Source organism: Ovis canadensis, chromosome 11, assembly GCF_042477335.2.
Source record: "Ovis canadensis isolate MfBH-ARS-UI-01 breed Bighorn chromosome 11, ARS-UI_OviCan_v2, whole genome shotgun sequence".
Classification (NCBI taxonomy): domain Eukaryota; kingdom Metazoa; phylum Chordata; class Mammalia; order Artiodactyla; family Bovidae; genus Ovis; species Ovis canadensis.
Window position 1 is genome coordinate 31,376,170 of NC_091255.1, and position 17,449 is coordinate 31,393,618.

At 50.1% G+C, this 17,449-nt stretch overlaps 1 protein-coding gene across 1 annotated transcript; it reads right to left on the reverse strand.

Moving 5' to 3' along the window:
* Nucleotides 1-2,731: 2,731 nt before the first annotated feature.
* On the reverse strand, nucleotides 2,732-7,947 carry TLCD2 (TLC domain containing 2). Its single transcript, XM_069603105.1, has 4 exons — nucleotides 7,581-7,947; nucleotides 7,273-7,355; nucleotides 6,973-7,055; nucleotides 2,732-6,411 (listed from the first exon to the last, which is right to left on the reverse strand). The coding sequence occupies exons 1-4, from the start codon at nucleotides 7,754-7,756 to the stop codon at nucleotides 5,959-5,961; spliced, it is 795 nt and encodes a 264-aa protein (XP_069459206.1). The 5' UTR covers nucleotides 7,757-7,947; the 3' UTR covers nucleotides 2,732-5,958.
* Nucleotides 7,948-17,449: the final 9,502 nt, after the last annotated feature.

Genomic DNA, 17,449 nt, shown 5'->3' on the forward strand with positions numbered 1-17,449 from the left:
CCCAAAAAAAAAAAGTCTGACACTGTTTCCACTGTTTCCCCATCTATTTCCCATGAAGTGATGGGACCAGATGCCATGATCTTAGTTTTCTGAATGTTGAGTTTTAAGCCAACTTTTTCACTCTCCTCTTTCATTTTCATCAAGAGGCTCTTTAGTTCTTTGCTTTCGATCATAAAGGTGGTATCATCTACATATCTGAGGTTATTGATATTTCTCCTGGCAATCTTGATTCCAGCTTGGGCTTCATCCAGCCTAGTGTTTCTCATGATGTACTCTGCATATAAGTTAAATAATCAGGGTGACAATATACAGCCTTGACATACTTCTTTTCCTATTTGGAACCAGTTTGTTGTTCCATGTCCAGTTCTTACTGTTGCTTCCTGACCTGCATATAGGTTTCTCAAGAGGCAGGTCAGGTGGTCTGGTATTCCCATCTCTTTCAGAATTTTCCACAGTTTATTGTGATCCACACAGTCAAAGGCTTTGGGATAGTCAATAAAGCAGAAATAGATGTTCACCTGGTTAGAGGGACAGAAAGAATATGCTCTCAACACTGAGTTAAGTGATGTTCGTGTTGTCAGGGGAATGCTGAAATGGACCTCTGCCCTGCTCAATGACTGCATTCCTGAAAAATGCAGAAATCAATACTTGGTGAATAGAAGTCTGGCTTTCCAGCTGAAGAAGCATCCTGACTTACAAATACCACTTCAGAGGCAACCTATCTGATCTGATTGATCTTCAGTTGTCAACTTTCTACAGGTTTCTCCCTTTCTCAGTTTTCCTATAAAGAAAGGGGCAAAATAGTGTATCAGAATGTTCCCTGGATTCTTCTGATTGTGCCACAAACTAGTTGGGTGTGCTTGGATAAGTTGCTTTTCTTTTTGTTTTTAAGTAATTTTTAAATTTTTATTTGTTTATTTATTTATTTGTGCCATTCATTCAGGATACTTAGTTGCTGCGTGTGAACTCTTAGTTGCAGCATGTGGGATCTAGTTCCCTGACCAGAGGTCTAACTCGGGCCCCCTACATTGGGAGCACAGAATCTTAGCCACTGGATCACCAGGGAAGTCCCCTCACTTAACTTTTCTAGGCTTTAATTTTTTGCAAGGGAATTCCCTGGCAGATCAGTGGTTAGAACTTGGTGCTTTCACTGCCAGGACCTGGGTTAGATCCCTGGTTGGGGAACTAAGATCCCACAAGCCAAAAGGCACAGCCAAAAATAAATAAATAAAATACAAATAAAAAAGGATGAAGAAATTAAATGGTAAGATAATCTTGAAGGTGATATATTAATAAAGACTCACTGTTACAAGTGAAAAAAAAAAATTGTTCATACTCACTAAAGCAAATTTGGGAGTTTTTAGAGTTGTGTAACCGAATGGTCCGGGGGTGGGGGGTGGGGGATGGAGTTCTTACTTCAGGTAGAGCTTGATCCAGATATTTAAATGATGGTAGAAATCTCTGTCCGTATTTTGAATCCCTTTTTTCTGTCTTGGCTTCATGCTCATGGAAGTTATCTTATATCAACCTGGATTAACGATGTTAGCACATAGTGCATCTCAGCCAAAAGTTCTAGCAGAAGGCAAGGTGTGGAGGTTCACAGTTCTGCCCAAGTCACAGACTCATCTCAAGGAAAAAGGATACCGTGTTCTGATTGACTAGCCCTGAGTCACATGCCCAGTGAGAAGGGAGAGAGAGGAGCTAGACAGGCAAAAATATCAAATGTTGGACAGGGGTGCTATAATAGAAAACAAACATATGTATGGGCTTGAGTCTGGGCCCTGTCACTAACCAGCTAGGTAATCCCGAGTAAGTTATCTTGGTTTTCTTATCTGAAAAATAGGATGGTGACTTTCCTGGTGGCACAATGGTTAAGAATCTGCCTGCCATTTCAGGGGACATGGGTTCCCTCCCTGGTCCCGGAAGATCCCATGTGCTGCAGGGCTACTAAGCCCGTGTGCCACAATTACGGAGCCTGAATTCTAGGCCCTACAGGTCACAAATACTGAAGCACATGCGCCTAGAATATGTGCTGCCCAACAAGGGAAATCCAGACACCGCCAGTAGAGAGTAGCCTCCACTCACTGCGACTAGAGGAAGTCTGCAAGCAGCAACGCAGACTCAGTGCAGCCAAAAATTAAATATATATATATTTTTTTATGTATATAGGATGTGTCTCTATTGTGTGGGGTTAAATGGGAGAAGGTATCAAAGGTGCCTCATGCGGAAGGCTCATGACACATGTTCAGCCTAGGATGGTGTGACTTTCCTTAATGATTCTGAACAAATACTGCACTTCAGTGAAGGAGCAGCTCTTTAGAGAATAACTTCCCTTGTGTAATCACCTGCAGAGTGAGGGCTCCTAACCTTTGGCCAAACAAATCCAGATTTTACATATAACAAGGCTTTGACAACTCAGTTATGGATATTTCCGTTTAATTTTCTTGTTAACTCAGGATAAATTTAAAAGGCTCTTTTGGATTCAACCCTTGGCATTTGACAATCACTCTAAATTGTCTGAATCCTTTCTTTTGCTCTAAGTCCATTCTACTGAAGACATTTGGTTCGCTTTTTCAGAGTAGAGGCTCTAGGACTTTGTCGTTTTAAGAGTTAGTGCCAAGAGATCTTCTCACAGCAAAGCTTCCATGAGCCAGCATCACATTATAAACCAGGACAACTCTGGAGCCAAGAAAAGTGACTCAAAGTCACCATATTCACAAAAGACTGATGATCTTATTTACATAGCAGTTTATTAATTTTTGATCAGGATAGTGTTCTGAAACCATAAAATATCAATGCTTCCCATCCAGGAAATCCTCTCCCCTATGCCAGAGGACAAAGAATTTATCAGCCAGTAGCTCAGTGGGCATGGAGTCAATCTTTGGGATCATGTTATCTCCCCTGCCAGCTAAGTATGGAGTCAGTCTTGAAGACCACTTCACTGGGCCATGGTGAGGCCTGCTAGAGCACCGCCATGGCAACCCAACTCACTGTACCAAATTTAGCATCTGCCAACCTCCACCATGGCAACCCAATTCATTGTAACAAATTTAGCATCTGCAAACCTCTGCATTTTTTAGCTTCTCTTTTCTAGGCTCTCAACTGACTATGCCTCTTTGATTCACATCATTTATATCTGGTCCACAACATATATAACACCAGTTGATGAGATGTCCACTTACTCAATTATAATCACAGTCCAGTTCTGCCCTCCTGAAGTTTCACCGGGTCACCGTGATGGAAAATTGTGTGTGATCCCAAATTCTTCAGGTATCCACTTCCGTCCTGCACCGCCCCCCCCCCCAATTATCTAAATCACTTCCTGTGTTTTAAGAGTTAACCCATAGGAATAGCCATTTTCCACTTCATATTTCCCTCTATGGTGGTTTTTCCTCTTTCCATCTTGGGCACCCTTCATAGATACTACCAAGTTTTCCCGAGAGGGGAACTCACTTGAACCGTGAATTCATGACAGCAACTGAAAAGGTGTAGGGATTGGAATGATTCAGTATTGACATCAACACATAGTTTGGGAACAGATTCCTCCCATTGTTTGTCACATTTTTCTTTGAGAGCTCAAGACAATGTTTTTGTTAATCAAGGCATTTGGTTAAAATAACAATTGAGTTTTGAAGATACTACTTTATTAGGTCTTGGGACTTCCCTTGTGGTTCAGCGGTTAAGACTCCACTCTCTCAGTGCAGAGGGCACAGGTTTGATCCCTAGTCAGGGAACTAAGATCCCACATGCCAAATGGCATGACCAAAAAAATAATAAAAAGAAATATCTGTCTCAATTTCTACACCGTTGCATCTCTGGTTTTAGTCTGATTACATTCAAACCTCTGCTCTCATTTCCTGCCTGCGCTTACTTCCAACTGTTGCAGTTTTCCCTTGGCTCTATTTGTCATTTTCCCCCTTTGCGCCTTGGTTTTCATGACTCTTTGATGAGGCTATCTCACAATCCCTCTCTCTCTCTGTCCCCTCTCTGTTTTTTTTTTCTCTATCTATACATTCCCTCTTTTTCCTAGTTCTTTTCTTTGAATGTTTATTTCATCATTCTGCCCCCACTTCCTTTTTTCTGATTCTCTTCAGTCCCTTTGCTTATTCTTCTGTGTCATTTCCCATTTCCTATTCTTACTTCTCATCGTCCTACCAGCCTCTGCCTCTCAGTTCTTGTCTGTATTGGGCACTGTAGCTGTTTGTGCTTTGTCTTTCTGCTGGTCTCCAACTCAACATATTGCATGCTTTTTCTGTCAATGAATCTTTCCATTGACTGCCTCCTCTACCTTCTGTTCTGCTTCTCAGCTTCCCTGACTAATCTTCATCTCTTTCTCTCTCTTTTTTTGGTCACACCATGCAGCATTTGGGATCTTTGTTCCCCAACCAGGGATCGAACTCATGCCCCCTGCATTGGAAGTGCAGAATTTTAAACCACTGGACCACCAGGGAAGTCCCCCGCTGGTCTCTATTACCACCTCTTTTCTCTCACTCTGCTAATCTACCAGCCACTATGACCTATCTCCCTGGGATCTGGTGGTTCCTCCTTGTCACTCACTCTCCTTATTCCACCATCTAGACCATCTGTATCTTCCACCATTGGGGTCCCTTCCCATCTGCCTTTATTTCTATTTTGCTTGTTTTTTTTTTTTATGACCATTTAACCAGTTCTATGATTTTGGTTCTTCTCAGCATCTATAACAGACTTTCTTGAAATTTCTGCCAAGGATTGTGTCTTGCCCTCCATCTCTCTACATCTCTGCCTCTTCTACGCAACAAATCTTTTCCTATCTGTCTTTCCATCTGCATATGTCTGTTTCTTTCATTCCCTTTGTCTCTCTCTAGCTCAGCTTTTTGCTTTTATCTTTCTCTTGCTTTTGTCTCCTGTATCTTTTCTGTGGATAATTAAGGGTTATCTATTTCTTTCCCATTGTTAAGTGGAATTGCAACTTTCATCTGCTTACACTTCATACAACCTGGATGTTCTGCCTGCAGAAGGAAGGTGTCTTGTGCAGTAGAAAAAAAAGAAAAGAAAATGAAGTAGAAGCAGCAAAGGAGAAAGCAGAGCTTTCAAATTAATCCCAGAAGAGAGTCAGATATTCCTTAATGCTTCTGCATCCAAGTGGAAGCCTCACCTCATTTGCTTCTGCCTCTGACCTCATTCTCCCATGAAAGCCCAAGCTTGGGAAGACCCTACACGGGGCACCCAGAATGGGTGGTTGAGTTCCTGCTATGGCTCTAGACTTTAGTACAGTTTGGAGAAGACAGACCTAGCCAGGTGTTCATTCCTCTAATGAATCTCAGAATTCCTCTAAGAATCTGCATTTTTTTAAAAAGGTCCAAAGACACTAAAAAAAGGTAAAAGGAGGATGCTCGACACAGTAGGACTAGGTTGAAATACAAACAGAATGATATGGTTTTGAGAACCAGAAACATCAACTGTTTCTTGTCTCTTAGCAACTGTTATGTCCATTCCTACTGGTTACACAGCACCTGTTGAACCCTCCTCCCTCTGCCATAATTTGGTCATGGATGAGGTCTCTCTTCTCTCTAATCTTCACCCCTTCTGACCAGATCTCTTTCTGATCCTAGAAGGACTTCCACTTTACTCATCTGTTCCTGTGCTATAGCAAAGTCTCTGTTCCCATGGCAGTTTCTTCCAGCTTCATGCCTCCCACTACCCTTTATTGGTAGCACAGGCTGTACCTCTGGAATTAGTTCCCTGAAAAGGGCAGTAATCTGATGATGGGATTCAGTGAACAGTAGCCCAGGTTCCCACCCATCCATGAGTATTAGCATTTCTCCTCAGATCCTAGGAATGCAGGAGTTAGCTGGAAGAGGAACTGAGATACTGAAAACCAAGTCCAGGCCTTGTCCCTGCGGGATAGTGCATTGAAAACCAGCATCTCCTGGTCTTGGTCTTCCCTCCCCCAGGCCTGGCAGAGGGGGAGCCTGAGGCTCAGTCTCTCAGCCTGAGAGTGGAATCATCCCTGGTGATGGACTCACCATCACAATCTGTCCTAGTGCCCCTGGTTTCCTTGTTTCCAAGGGTGGGTGGGCAGGGCCGAGATCGCAAAACATCACTGACCAAAATGTGGATGCCCAAATTGATGCTCATGGCGCCCACAATGGCCAGTCCAGTTCCACCAAGGATGACCAGAGCAAGAGGGATCTGGTGGCATTGCTGGAACAGCCACAGGCTCATCCATCCCAGCGGCACCAGGCGGAAGAGGGCCAAGGTGGCCAGGGTGGCCCAGCTGGTCACGCTGAAGGCCAGGGATGGAGCCTGGCGAGAGAGCAGCAGCAGCTGGCGTAGGTGCAGGCAGGTGGAGTTGAGCTCCAGGAGCAGAGACACCACAGAGAAGCCCACGTAGTGGCCGGACAGAACGGCGGTGCTGAGGCAGCTCACGACCTGGGGAGCCGAGGTCAGAGGTCAGAGGACCTTCCATGACCTACCACCCATGAGGTCCCAACACGATCAGGTCCCAACATCCCAGTCCTTAAGAAGGGTTTCCAAGCAGTTTGTGGCGCTTCCCACACAGCCCCCAACAAAGCCAACCTTATGTTTACCCGTTTGTTAGGAGCCTGAATGGCCATGAAACAACCCTTCCATAGAATTGAATTGGAGCAGCTTTGGCCCCGGGCTGTCTGCCTCCCACCATTTGCATTCCTGTGCTTTCACACCCCATCCCCACTCCCAGTACTGGGACTCCCCCTTCTTATTAAGCTCCATAGTCAATGTTTCTGTGATAGACTGGACACCTGTGGGAATCCAGTCTCCTTGGGCAGTGCTGACTCCAGCTGTGGCCAGCAGTAATCCCCTCCCCCCAGTTCAGCCCAAGGTTGGGAGGATCAAGTGCCAGCAGGGGTCGGAAACTCCGGGGGAAGTCACAGGACAGAAGGCTGATGAGAGACTAGGAACCCCCAGGCTGGCCACGCCTCCTTCGCTGTCTCGGGGCTTGCCAAGTCTCACCACCGCATGGTGACAAAGAAGATCCCAGGCCTGGCCCAAGGTCTGGTTCCACAACAAGTCAGTTCCATCTGCCAGGAAATAACCTGTGGGCAAGGAGGGGAGGCTGGTGTTAGGCTTCCCCCAAGCCAGTGTCCAGTCTGGAGAAGAATCTCCACCTTTCCTGCCTCTTTAGTTTCCTCTCAGTAAAGCTGCCAGAAATATTTCACTCCATCAAGAAATGGAAGAGGGAAGGAGACCTGGAATGACTTCTGGAAGTTTGTCCCCTGCCCCAAACTGGTCCAGCTTTCCCTGAAGACTTACCCACAGAGACAGCCACCAGCAGCAGAGCCCAGGGAGGGTGGCCATGAATCGGGTCGGCGGCCATCTGAGGGTACAGCGACAGCCTGGAGGAGACGGGAGAGCCATGGTCAGCGTCTGTGTGGACACGGATCCATTCTCCGGCTGTGGACGGATCGATACCACCCACTCATCCACAAACCCACCCCAGCCTCAGACACTTCGAGATCTCGCATGGATTCTGAAGATGCCTCCGGGTCTTTTAATCCCAGACAACCGCCCCCCTCCCTCGCCCTCGCCACTGTGCCTCCGAAACCTCTTAAGCCCCGCACCCGAGCAGCGCCCCGGCCCCCGTAAGCAGGCTGTGCACCAGGGAGACACAAATGTTCCGCCACTTCCAACGGTTCTGGGCGGCAGATCCCGGCGTGGGCAGCAGCTGCAGCCCCCAGTGCAGCCCCCGGAAGGCGGCGAAGGAGGCGCCGGTGACGAGGAGCCCAGAGGGCGCCATGGCCTGGCGGGCGGGCTAGGTCTGGATCGGTCCCTGGGGCTCCCGGGCTCTCAGCCCCGACGCATCCAACACCCCGCTGCGGAGACTGCGAGCAGGATTCCCGGCAAGGCGGGGTCCTTAGGTTCCCCCGCCCGCCCCGCCTTCGGAATCGGCTTTAACTTTTCCAGGTCTCGTCCACGCCCCCAACCCCTGGCTGGGCGGTGATTGGAGAAGCCGTGGGGCCACCGCCCCTTGAGCCACCGCAACCGACCACTTGCCGCCTTCGAAGGGGATGGAGGGTAGGGGGCTTCCCGGGATCAGACCCGTAAACGGAGTTTAGGGAGGCTTTCTGGATGTCGACAGGGGTCTTCCCAAGCCCTCTTGTGTCCCCACTTCCCCGCAAATCCGGAAATGGCTTGTTAATCTCACCTGATACTCTCAGAGGCCCAGCCATATGAACCTTCACCTACTTCACCTCCTCTCACCTCTCACCTGCTGTGCCTCCTTCCCACCCTACCCACGCAGCCCTGAAGTTAGAGGCCAGGGCAAACCCACTCCTACGGGCATAAACCTCGCCATCGCTCTGCCCCGCGCCCCACCCCAGTCAGTTGTGGAGCGGGGCGGGGCGGGGGCGGACACGGGGGCACATCACTTCCTTCCAGCCACCTTCCTTCCCGATGTTTCCAGACCTTGAACATATTTCAGCAACCCCATGTAAACTCCAGGAGTCCTGCGCCTTGACATGGTACCTCTCATAAGGAACAACTCCCTTTCTCTAAGAGCGACCCACCAGGGCCCCTCGCTACAGAGGACCTTGATCATCAGCCCCAATCTTGAAAAGCACCCCCCCCCTCGCCCCCTCCCGCCAGGGCTTGGTACCCATTAGGGGAGGAATGAGTATCTGTGCCAATTTGAGGAGGCAAGGAGAGGTGGCACAGGGTCATCTCAAGATTGGGGAAGAGTCAAAGGGAAAAAGCCACATCTTGCTTTCAGAAGCAGGACTGTCAGGATTATACAGAAGCTTTCAGCTTTGGGGGCGGGGAACTTTTCCTCTTCTGAAGAGTGACAGGTTCTTCCTGTTTTCCATTTTACTCCATCCACTCTACACCTCTTTAGGTGGCTGCCACCAAGTCAGGGCAACAGCTGTTCCCTGTACAAGGAGTGGATTCCAGCTACTCCCAAAGAATAAAACTCATAAAGCAATAGGTGCTCCCACAAATGTTCTCACAACTCCCCTCCTCCACTAAAACCCCATTATATGAATAGGGCTGCAGGGAACCCTTCATTCTTCCACACCCACCTCTCCAGAAGTTTTAAAAATTACAGATTCTTTTAAATCTTATTTATTATATGAAACCCATACATGATTAATGTAGAAAATTTAGCAACTACAGAAAACCAAATGAAAAATTACAACTTTATTCCCTCATCCAAAGATAACCACTATTATTAACAATTTGGAGTATGTCTGCAGTCTTTTTAAAACTGTCTTGTAAGTATACGCCCATATTTAAAAGAGCAAAATTGAGATCACATAATACATATCATTTTATAACCTTTTTAATATTCAGAGAACATTTTTCTTTCCAGTCAAATGCTCTCCTACATGACTTTTAATGGCTGTGCAGTGTTCCACCATCTGGGTGGATACATAATAATTTACTCAAGCAACCTCTTCTTGCACATTTTCATTACAGCTGAAAAAGAAATGAATTCCCAGCCGGACAGTTGGTTCTCAATTTTTCCTATTGCATTGCTGGGATGAACATCTTATAACTAATCTTTAATTATATTCTTAGGATACATTCCCAAATGTAGAATTACTAGATCAAAGGCCATGATACTTTCAGGACGTTCGGCACACATTACCCAACTGACATCAGTAAGACTACCCACTTGTATACCCATGTGCAATGTACGAGAGTGTCATTTTAGTACTTCTTTGTCAATAACTGGGTCTTATTTTTTCTCTTATAGTTTGCTACAGGAAAAAATGCTTCCAGCTATAGCTGCCTTTAATTACTAATGAAGCACATTTTCCCATGGTTTTATCTATTGGAACTTCTTTTATGAATTTTCTGCATATGTCCTTTCACAGCTGGCTCTTGCTCCTCAAGGGTGCTTAAAGACAAGTTACATGGTGAGGAGAGGTGGAAGCGGGAGAATGAAGTGAAGGACACTTCAACATGGTCCCACATCTCTGATGTGGAGGCAGAAAGACTGGAGAGCAATGGAGAACGAAGTAGACGGCTGGAAGCTTGTCCTCGATGGAGGGTGGCTTGTCCTCCCTCCTCCTGGGGGTGCTCCTGGCCTCTACGGGTCCCCTCTGCAGGATGTCCAGACAGGGCCCTGTGCTCTCCAGGCCTGGTCTTTCACTGGTCTTCTGTCTGCCTCTGTCTTTCCAGGCTGTTCTTCCTCATTTCTGCTCCATGAGGGGTGAGGATGGCAGAGCCATGTACCCAAGGCTGGATGAAGACACTGTGGCCCGTGAAGCGAGGAGGGGAAGAAAGGACGGAAGCAATGTCCAGGGACAGAGCAACCTTTGTTGCAGCCTGTGAGTGGACTCAAGTCTACCCACCCTCCTCTACTGCAGTCCACTCACATCCAGCTTAGGCTGCAGAAGGGTGGGTTCAATGAGCTACTCTCTCCTAAATCTGTTCCTCAAAAGTGGAGAACAGGACCCAGTTACCTGCATAACTCCTGCTCCCAAACAGAACAAACAGCTTCCAGTAACCCCTGAACTTGATTACCTTCAGGCAGGGAGACTGGGCCAAGGCTGAACCACACCAGAACATGAGCCCAAGGGTGAGATTAGATCAGGAGATGGGGGATGGCAGCTTTATTCTGCCTGATGCCCCTAAAGCGGTCACATCTCATAACCCATCTCTTCTGGTTGCTGGAGAGAATTTCCTGCCTGCATGGGCCTGAGCTGAATCTCACACCCTATCCTTGAAAAGTGGGGGAAGTCAGCAGTGGCAGCTGGAACCCCATCAGGGCTGTGGTCCTGCTCTAGGAGGCAGGGGAAGCCTGAGCCACCTTTGCTTGGTGGGAAGTCAATGTCAAGACTGAGTTCCCAGCAGCTCCTTGGCATTGGTCTAACCCTAGTCCCTCCCCTCAACCTCCAGCCCCAGCTCCTGGGGTTCTGGTCAGGGGTGGGGAAAGGGCAATAGCTTATGTGAAAAGCTGTTCTGTTCCCACCCACAGCAGAGGACAGCCCAGGCTCTGAGTCCATAAAAGTGGGCTTCTGATTCCTTCATGTATGCTCAATTGTGTGATTCCCCATTTCACAGGTGAAGAAACCAAGACAGGGGGCCTAAGAGTCCCACGTGGAAGTATCCCTGAATTTAGAGTCTGGGCCAGACTAAGGAAATACAGGGAACAGGTAAGAGCAGGGAGATGATTACTCAGATGGGCAACTCAGTATGACCTTTTCCCTGAAGAAGAAACTTACTTTTGAACTTGGAAAGGCCAGTAGGAAGGAATGAGGGGCAAGGAAGGAAGGAGGATCAGGAAAGACATTTGCATAAAGGGGAAGGCAGGATTTTCTTTGCTCCACTTCTTCCCACTGTCAAAGACCAACTAAGCTTGGGTACTCAGAGCCCTCTATTCCTCAGTTCAGCCTGGGTCTCTGATCTGAAACTTTCTCTCTTTCTGGGTCAATCTGGGGCAAGGTTCTCCAACTGAATAGGGTTCCCTTCCCCAAAAGGTATCATCACTCTCGCTGTTCAGAACTTCCCAGCCCCAGCTCTGTCACCTTCCAGAGAAGGGAGAAAGCAGCTCCTTCTCCTCTTCTTCCTCTTCCTCCTCCTCCTCGAAGCCAGGGGCAGAGGGCAACAGTTCTTCAACTGGCAGCTTTAGCTGGGTCAGGACATAAAGCTTGCCACTGAAGAACTACTGCGGCTCAGCCAGGTGAGGATGTGGGAGGCACAGGTTCCTAAAAGGGAAAGGAAAGAAAAATGGGAAAGACGTGAGCAAGGCCATGTCACAGGGACACTGTCCCACTGGCCATCAAAGTCCAGTTCCAGTGGATGTTCAACCTTCTAATGAAGGGCTTCTTGGCTCTGACCTGGGCCTCCAGCAAGGGACAAGAGGCAGCTCTGAACCTACTTCCTTGCTCCTCTTTCCAGAACTGAAGGCTGTAGAAACCTAGATGTGCTCTCACCCCATGTTGCCTTGGCTACCCACAGGGTAGCCTCCAGCCTCCTCAGCACTGAGAGGGCAGGATCTGGGAGCCTGGACACTCTCCACCAGTTACCCAGGTATTAGGTGAGAAGGTGTACCTCAGGTCCAGAAATGGGAGGGATCAGGGCAACTGACTCAGTCTCAGGGAATCCAGCAGGAAGAAGAGTTTTGGGGGGGCCTACATCTGGGGAAGAGTAAGGAAGGGAGGAGGTTTAGGGTTTCGAAGAAGGTCAGCAGAGGTTCCTGGGACTATGAGGAGAGGAAAGGGGACCAGAGGCTGGAGGAAAGGGAGGTAGGGCAGGGTGGTTGGGCAGCTTCCCCAGGACTCTTAAATGCCAGGCATTCCGCTTGCACATTCCGGGTACATCTGGTATGAATTCCAGGCTGTCTGCCGGCCCCTCCATGTCTGAACTTTGTTCCAAGTTCCAAGCCCCGCCCCCACAGTTCCAACGCATGAATCAGCAGGAAAAGCCGGGCCCTGCAGCATGGCCCAGGGAGGGGGCTGGGGGCGTGGCAGGCTTGAAGGCTGCGAGCTTGGGAGGGTGGGTCTGTGCTGACACTCTGTCGAAGGGCATGGTCCATGCCAGTGTGAGGGGCCAAGGCGGTCTTGCCTTTAGATATCTATACCCAGAGGGTAAAGAGAGATTAGGGTGGGAGGTTTTCAAATTACAAAATCCTCTTGGGAGGCATGAACTTTGTGGCATCTTCCTTCTCCCAGGTGACCAGTTCAACTCCTTCCCACTCCTATCTGCCTGAGCAAGCTCTGTTCAGCCCATAGGACTCAGCTGCTGCTGAGAGTCTGTGCCAAGCAGGTGCCCTTGGCTGTAGGGAGGGGTGGGCCCAGGGCACTGACCCTCTGACCAGCTGCTCCATCAACCCTTTGGCACCCTGACAGCTCCTAGCTCAGTCTGACAGCCAGGATGACAGGCCAAATGAGTTGGAGGCTGGAACTAGGGCCGGAGGGAGGTGGGGGCAATAGCCTAGCCAGAGGCCACGGGGAGGGGCCAAGAGTTGGCCGAGAGGTGGGGAGAGAGGGAGCCCAGTGATGACTAACCCAGGCGCCCCACCCAGCCAGCCGGCTTCCCAGGCGGTCAGGGCCAGGCCTGGGCTAGGGGCCCCACAACCGGACAGGCTGGGGGGAGGTGCAGAGGTGACCTTCTCTCGGCTCAAGACGGCCAGTTAGGCTGGGGAGGGGGGAAGGTTAGAGTTTCCAAGCTCTCCTTCTGCCTGCTCCCCCCACCAACCCGCGGTGAAACCCTAACCTTTGGGTTGCATAAGGCCCCTGCACCGCCGCCCCCTACTCCTCTCCCCTCCCCCCTTACATAACATCCCCTGGAGGGAACGAGAGGAGGGGCTGGCCCGCCCAGAGACCCCTTCCCTGCCAGGGCGCTCAACTGGCCCTGGCCCAGTGACTGCCGGCACAGGCAAAGCACCTCCCCGTTACCCGCCCTGTCCAAATCCTCAAGCTGGGAGGCCGGCTCCCGTATCCTCAGACCAGAGGGCGCCGAGGTGAGCCGCCCCCAGCCCTCTGGCCCCTCGTCTTCCTCCCAGCTACTCCACAAAACCTTCCGCACGACTACTGTCCCAGACTGCTTCTTTAAACCTCCTGACACACTACTCCAGCCAGTCAAGGCCCCTCTCCCCCAGAACGCCCCAACCCCCGCCGCCCCCTCACCCCTCCCCCGGAAGGGCAGGGTGTGGCCGTCAGGACCCTACTTTCCCCCATTACCCCTTTAGCACGGTTCCCTCCTGTGCTGCCGGGACCCCAGCTCACACCCACCTGGTGCTGGGTGGGGGGGTGCTGAGGATAGGGGAGCAAATCCGTGCGTCCGATCCCCACGGCCGGCGGCGCTGTCTCTTCCCAGCGCCCAGCACACACCGGCTCCAGTCTCCGATCAGCTGGCGGCGTCGTGACGCACAAACTGCGATTGCACCGCCCAGGGCCAATCACCGCCCACTGCTGGGCAGCGTGACTACACCCACTCGGGGGCGCCAGCGCTTCGCCTTGGTCCCGCCTCCCTGGCCGTCTTAGCTCTGATTGGCAAGGAGGCCACCCCTTTGCCGAGTGGAGTAGAGCTAAGCCACGCCCACCAACTCGAGAGCTGGCCAATAGGTAAAAAGGTGTGGCTTAGCCCTCCGTCTAAGCTACTTGCTTAGAGGGGCGGTACGTCAAACCCGAGTTCTAAAGAGCAGAAGGAAGTCGAGGCGTGTGTGTTTGCGGTGCATACTGGTCAATGTAGTTCTCGGTTCGACACCTCATTCCCAGAATCCAGCGCGCTCTGTGAGTTGGCATTTTTAAACTCATCTCTGAATCTATCCCGGCGAACTCCTTAAAGGGCTACCGCCCCTCTTCTCGGAGCTGTGAGTGGTTCTTTTAGACAGCCCCCAAACGGATTCACTGACCTCTTGCAGGAGGCGATGTTTCTCTCAGGAAGAGCAGGAGAGGGTGCAGGAGTGAGAACTGAAGGTGGAAATCAGCCCCAGGGCACACAGACTCTTCCTTTGAAATGAGGACTCCTGGGAGCTTTTGGAGGAGTGAGGACTGCCTACCTCGGCTGGCCTCAGCTTTCTGTTGCAGAGGTCTAATCCACTCCTCCTCCTGGAGGGCCTTCCTAATCAGAGGAAACTTCTGGTAGAAGATGTCTTGCCCCAGTCACAGAGAGACAAAGCCTGTCAAGCAGCAGCTTCCCAACGAAAGATTTATAGCACAGTCTTCACCTGACGGTAGAAGGAAGACTTGTGGTCAGAAACTAGGGGACGGGCCGGGCCAACGTGCAACTGGCCAGCAACCCCGTCCTCAGCACGTAGATACCCCCATTCTGTCCCGCCCCCCAGAAGCTTTTCACTGACTCAGGCCTACTTAGGGAAGAGATTTCAGAGGTGGAGACCAGTGAGGAGGCTGTTCCTTCCCCAGAGGCCAATCAGAACATAGAGGGGCGGGGACATGGGCCAAAAAAAATTAATAATAATCGGAAAAGAACCCAATGACTTGGCAAAAGCTGCAGAACCGCTTCGTTAAAGGTCCACCCCATCTCAATCACTCCCATCTCTCCACCACCATCAAAAAGGGACGGGTGGAGAGGGATCCATGATGTTTCCATAAGCTCCCAATTGAGGGTGAAGGTAACAGCCTAGAGTGTGAGGTAGTTCCTTCTGCGTGAAAGACGGGCTCCATCAAGGGAAAGCTATGGCTCCTACGAGCTCCAGAACGCCGAACCTGTACAGAACATTGTGCCTTTAAGGAAACTTCCTGCCTTCCACCCCGGTAACAGCTGATTGTTGGAAAGTGTGACCTCAGGGGACGAATCAGCTGTTACCACATCCTCCTCCAGTTCTGCCCTCCTCTATCCCCTTCTTCTCCGCCCTCGCCGCCCCCACCATGGATGATGAGGAAAGGAAGATGAAACCCCAAATATGGGGGACCCGCTCGTACGTTCCTTCCTCTCCTCACTCCAAGACTGCCTCCCTCCCCCGCCCTCCCCCTTATCCTCTCTCCCCCACGCTCCCCTTCTTCCTCCCTCTTCTCTCCCTCCTCTCCCGCCCCCTGTCTGCTGGTTAGGTCTTCAGAGGCTCTGAGCTTGGAACGAGAGGTATTTCCTGTCGGCACAGTCAGCTCAGACTCGCCCTCCCCTGGTCTAGTTGGGAGGCCAGTATTGGGGAAGCCCAGAATGGTGGCTGCCTGGGTGTGTGGGTGCTCTAGGAATGGGTACTGGGGAAGGTCCCGTGAATCTACAGACCAAACCTGAAGGAGAGAAATGGCTGTGGGAAGGAACCTGCTTCTCAGGCCAGCTCCCCACTACTCCCTCTCAGGTTCCTCCCCAGACAGGGTCCTGCTAAGGAGATCCTCCTGGCTTTGCCCATTACTCCATATACATTTTTTACACTGCTCCATTTTTTATATTTTCACCTCCCCATCCCCCCGCCCTGCCAAAGGTGATAATGTGGAACTTTCCAGGGGCCACAGGTGGAGCATGAAGGCTCCAAGAACCAGGGGCTTTGGCTAGGAAGTCCTGTGCTGGAAGACCCAGGTAAATGTTTTGCCCAGCCCTGAGCTGGGAGTCGGGGTCACTCCAGGACAAGCTTAGTGTGACTTCCCAGGACTGACTTGGCAAGGTTGGGAGAAATTGAGCAGGGTCTTGGCCAAGCTTGGAAGAAAGAGAAATCTCACCAGCTGCCCCCGTTTACCATTATGCTTAGCACAGAAGTCCTGTTCCCTTCTTCTCACCCAAGACCCTTGGAATAGGCCCTTTCCTGTTTTGTTCTAACTTACCATATCCCCATCCTGCCACCGTGTAGGGCAAAAGCAACAGGCTCTGAGTCCAGGGTTTTTGATCACAGCACTATCGACATTTTGGGCTGGATAATTTCTTATGGGAGCTGTCCTGTACACAGTAGCTTGTTTACTGGCATCCTCAGCTCACTGGGTGCCTTTAGCACACACACCCCCACCACCCTCCAACTTATGACACTCAAAATCATCTCCAGACATGACCAGATGTCCCCTGGGGGCCAAAATCGCCCTCCATTTAGAACCACCGAGTTAGACAAACTTGGATTCAAATTCCAACTCTTACCACCTGTAAACTTGATGAAGATACTTTACATCTCTGAGCCGCAATTTCCTCATCTACAAAACTGAATGAATAATAAAGTCATGGCTTATTGTAGGGTTTTAGAAAAGAATATGTTTGAAAACACCTAGCACAATACCTGACTCAGTTGGTGCACTAAAGATTAGCTTCCTTCACTTTTCTCCTTGCCACATTGGCAAGAGCTAAGCTCCATCAGCACGGGCTGACTGTTGGGACCTCTGCAGGCTTCCTCCCTGACCATCCAAGCCATGACCTCCGAGAAACTCAATATGGGGTCTGGTGAAGGAGGGTCGCTGACTTGGTGCCAGATCCCCCGAAGCCCAAGGGTGCTTGGGCTGAGATTCAGGCAGCATTTGGAAACAGAGTTATTACAGGACACTGTACTTCAAAATGTGGCCTGCAGGTTGCCTGCATCAGAAATACTTAGTGCTTGTTAAAAATTCAGATTACAGAGGTCTCAATCAGAAGTACATCATAACGTTTGAAAAACCACGGTCTTAGGGTTTGAATTGGGGAAGGTGTCATTACCCCAGAATTTAGAACACCAGTGCCCAGTATTGCAAAGACATCTCAATATAAGGGATGGAAAGAACTCTTAAAGAGATAAGGTTAGTTACACTCAAGGTCATTGGTGCATTACAAGCTAAAACCACTAGAGGGCAGGGCACACACAAACTTGCAGAAAGAAAAAGGAATGCCTCCTTAGTCTAGATAAACTGAAACCAGAGCAAAGAAGACTGCAAAATTTTGTTGGTACTAAGAAGCAGGCTCAGGTGCATTAGTGGTAAAGAACCTGCCTGCCAATGCAGGAGTCATAATCCCTGGGTTAGGAAGATCCCCTGAAAAAGGGAGTGGCTACTCACTCCCGTATTCTTGCCTGCAGAATCTCGTGGACAGAGGAGCCTGGAGGGCTTACAGTGCACAGGGTAACCAAGAGCTG

Bases quoted from the DNA above. Each gene is read 5' to 3' on its own strand.
- TLCD2 (XM_069603105.1), bottom strand. From the start codon at position 7,756: ATGGCGCCCTCTGGGCTCCTCGTCACCGGCGCCTCCTTCGCCGCCTTC. The intron at 7,356-7,580 runs GTGCGGGGCTTA...CGTCTCCTCCAG, and splicing joins GGGGCCGGGGCGCTGCTCGG to GCTGTCGCTGTACCCTCAGA. The intron at 6,412-6,972 runs GTGAGACTTGGC...TCGGCTCCCCAG, and splicing joins TTCTTTGTCACCATGCGGTG to GTCGTGAGCTGCCTCAGCAC.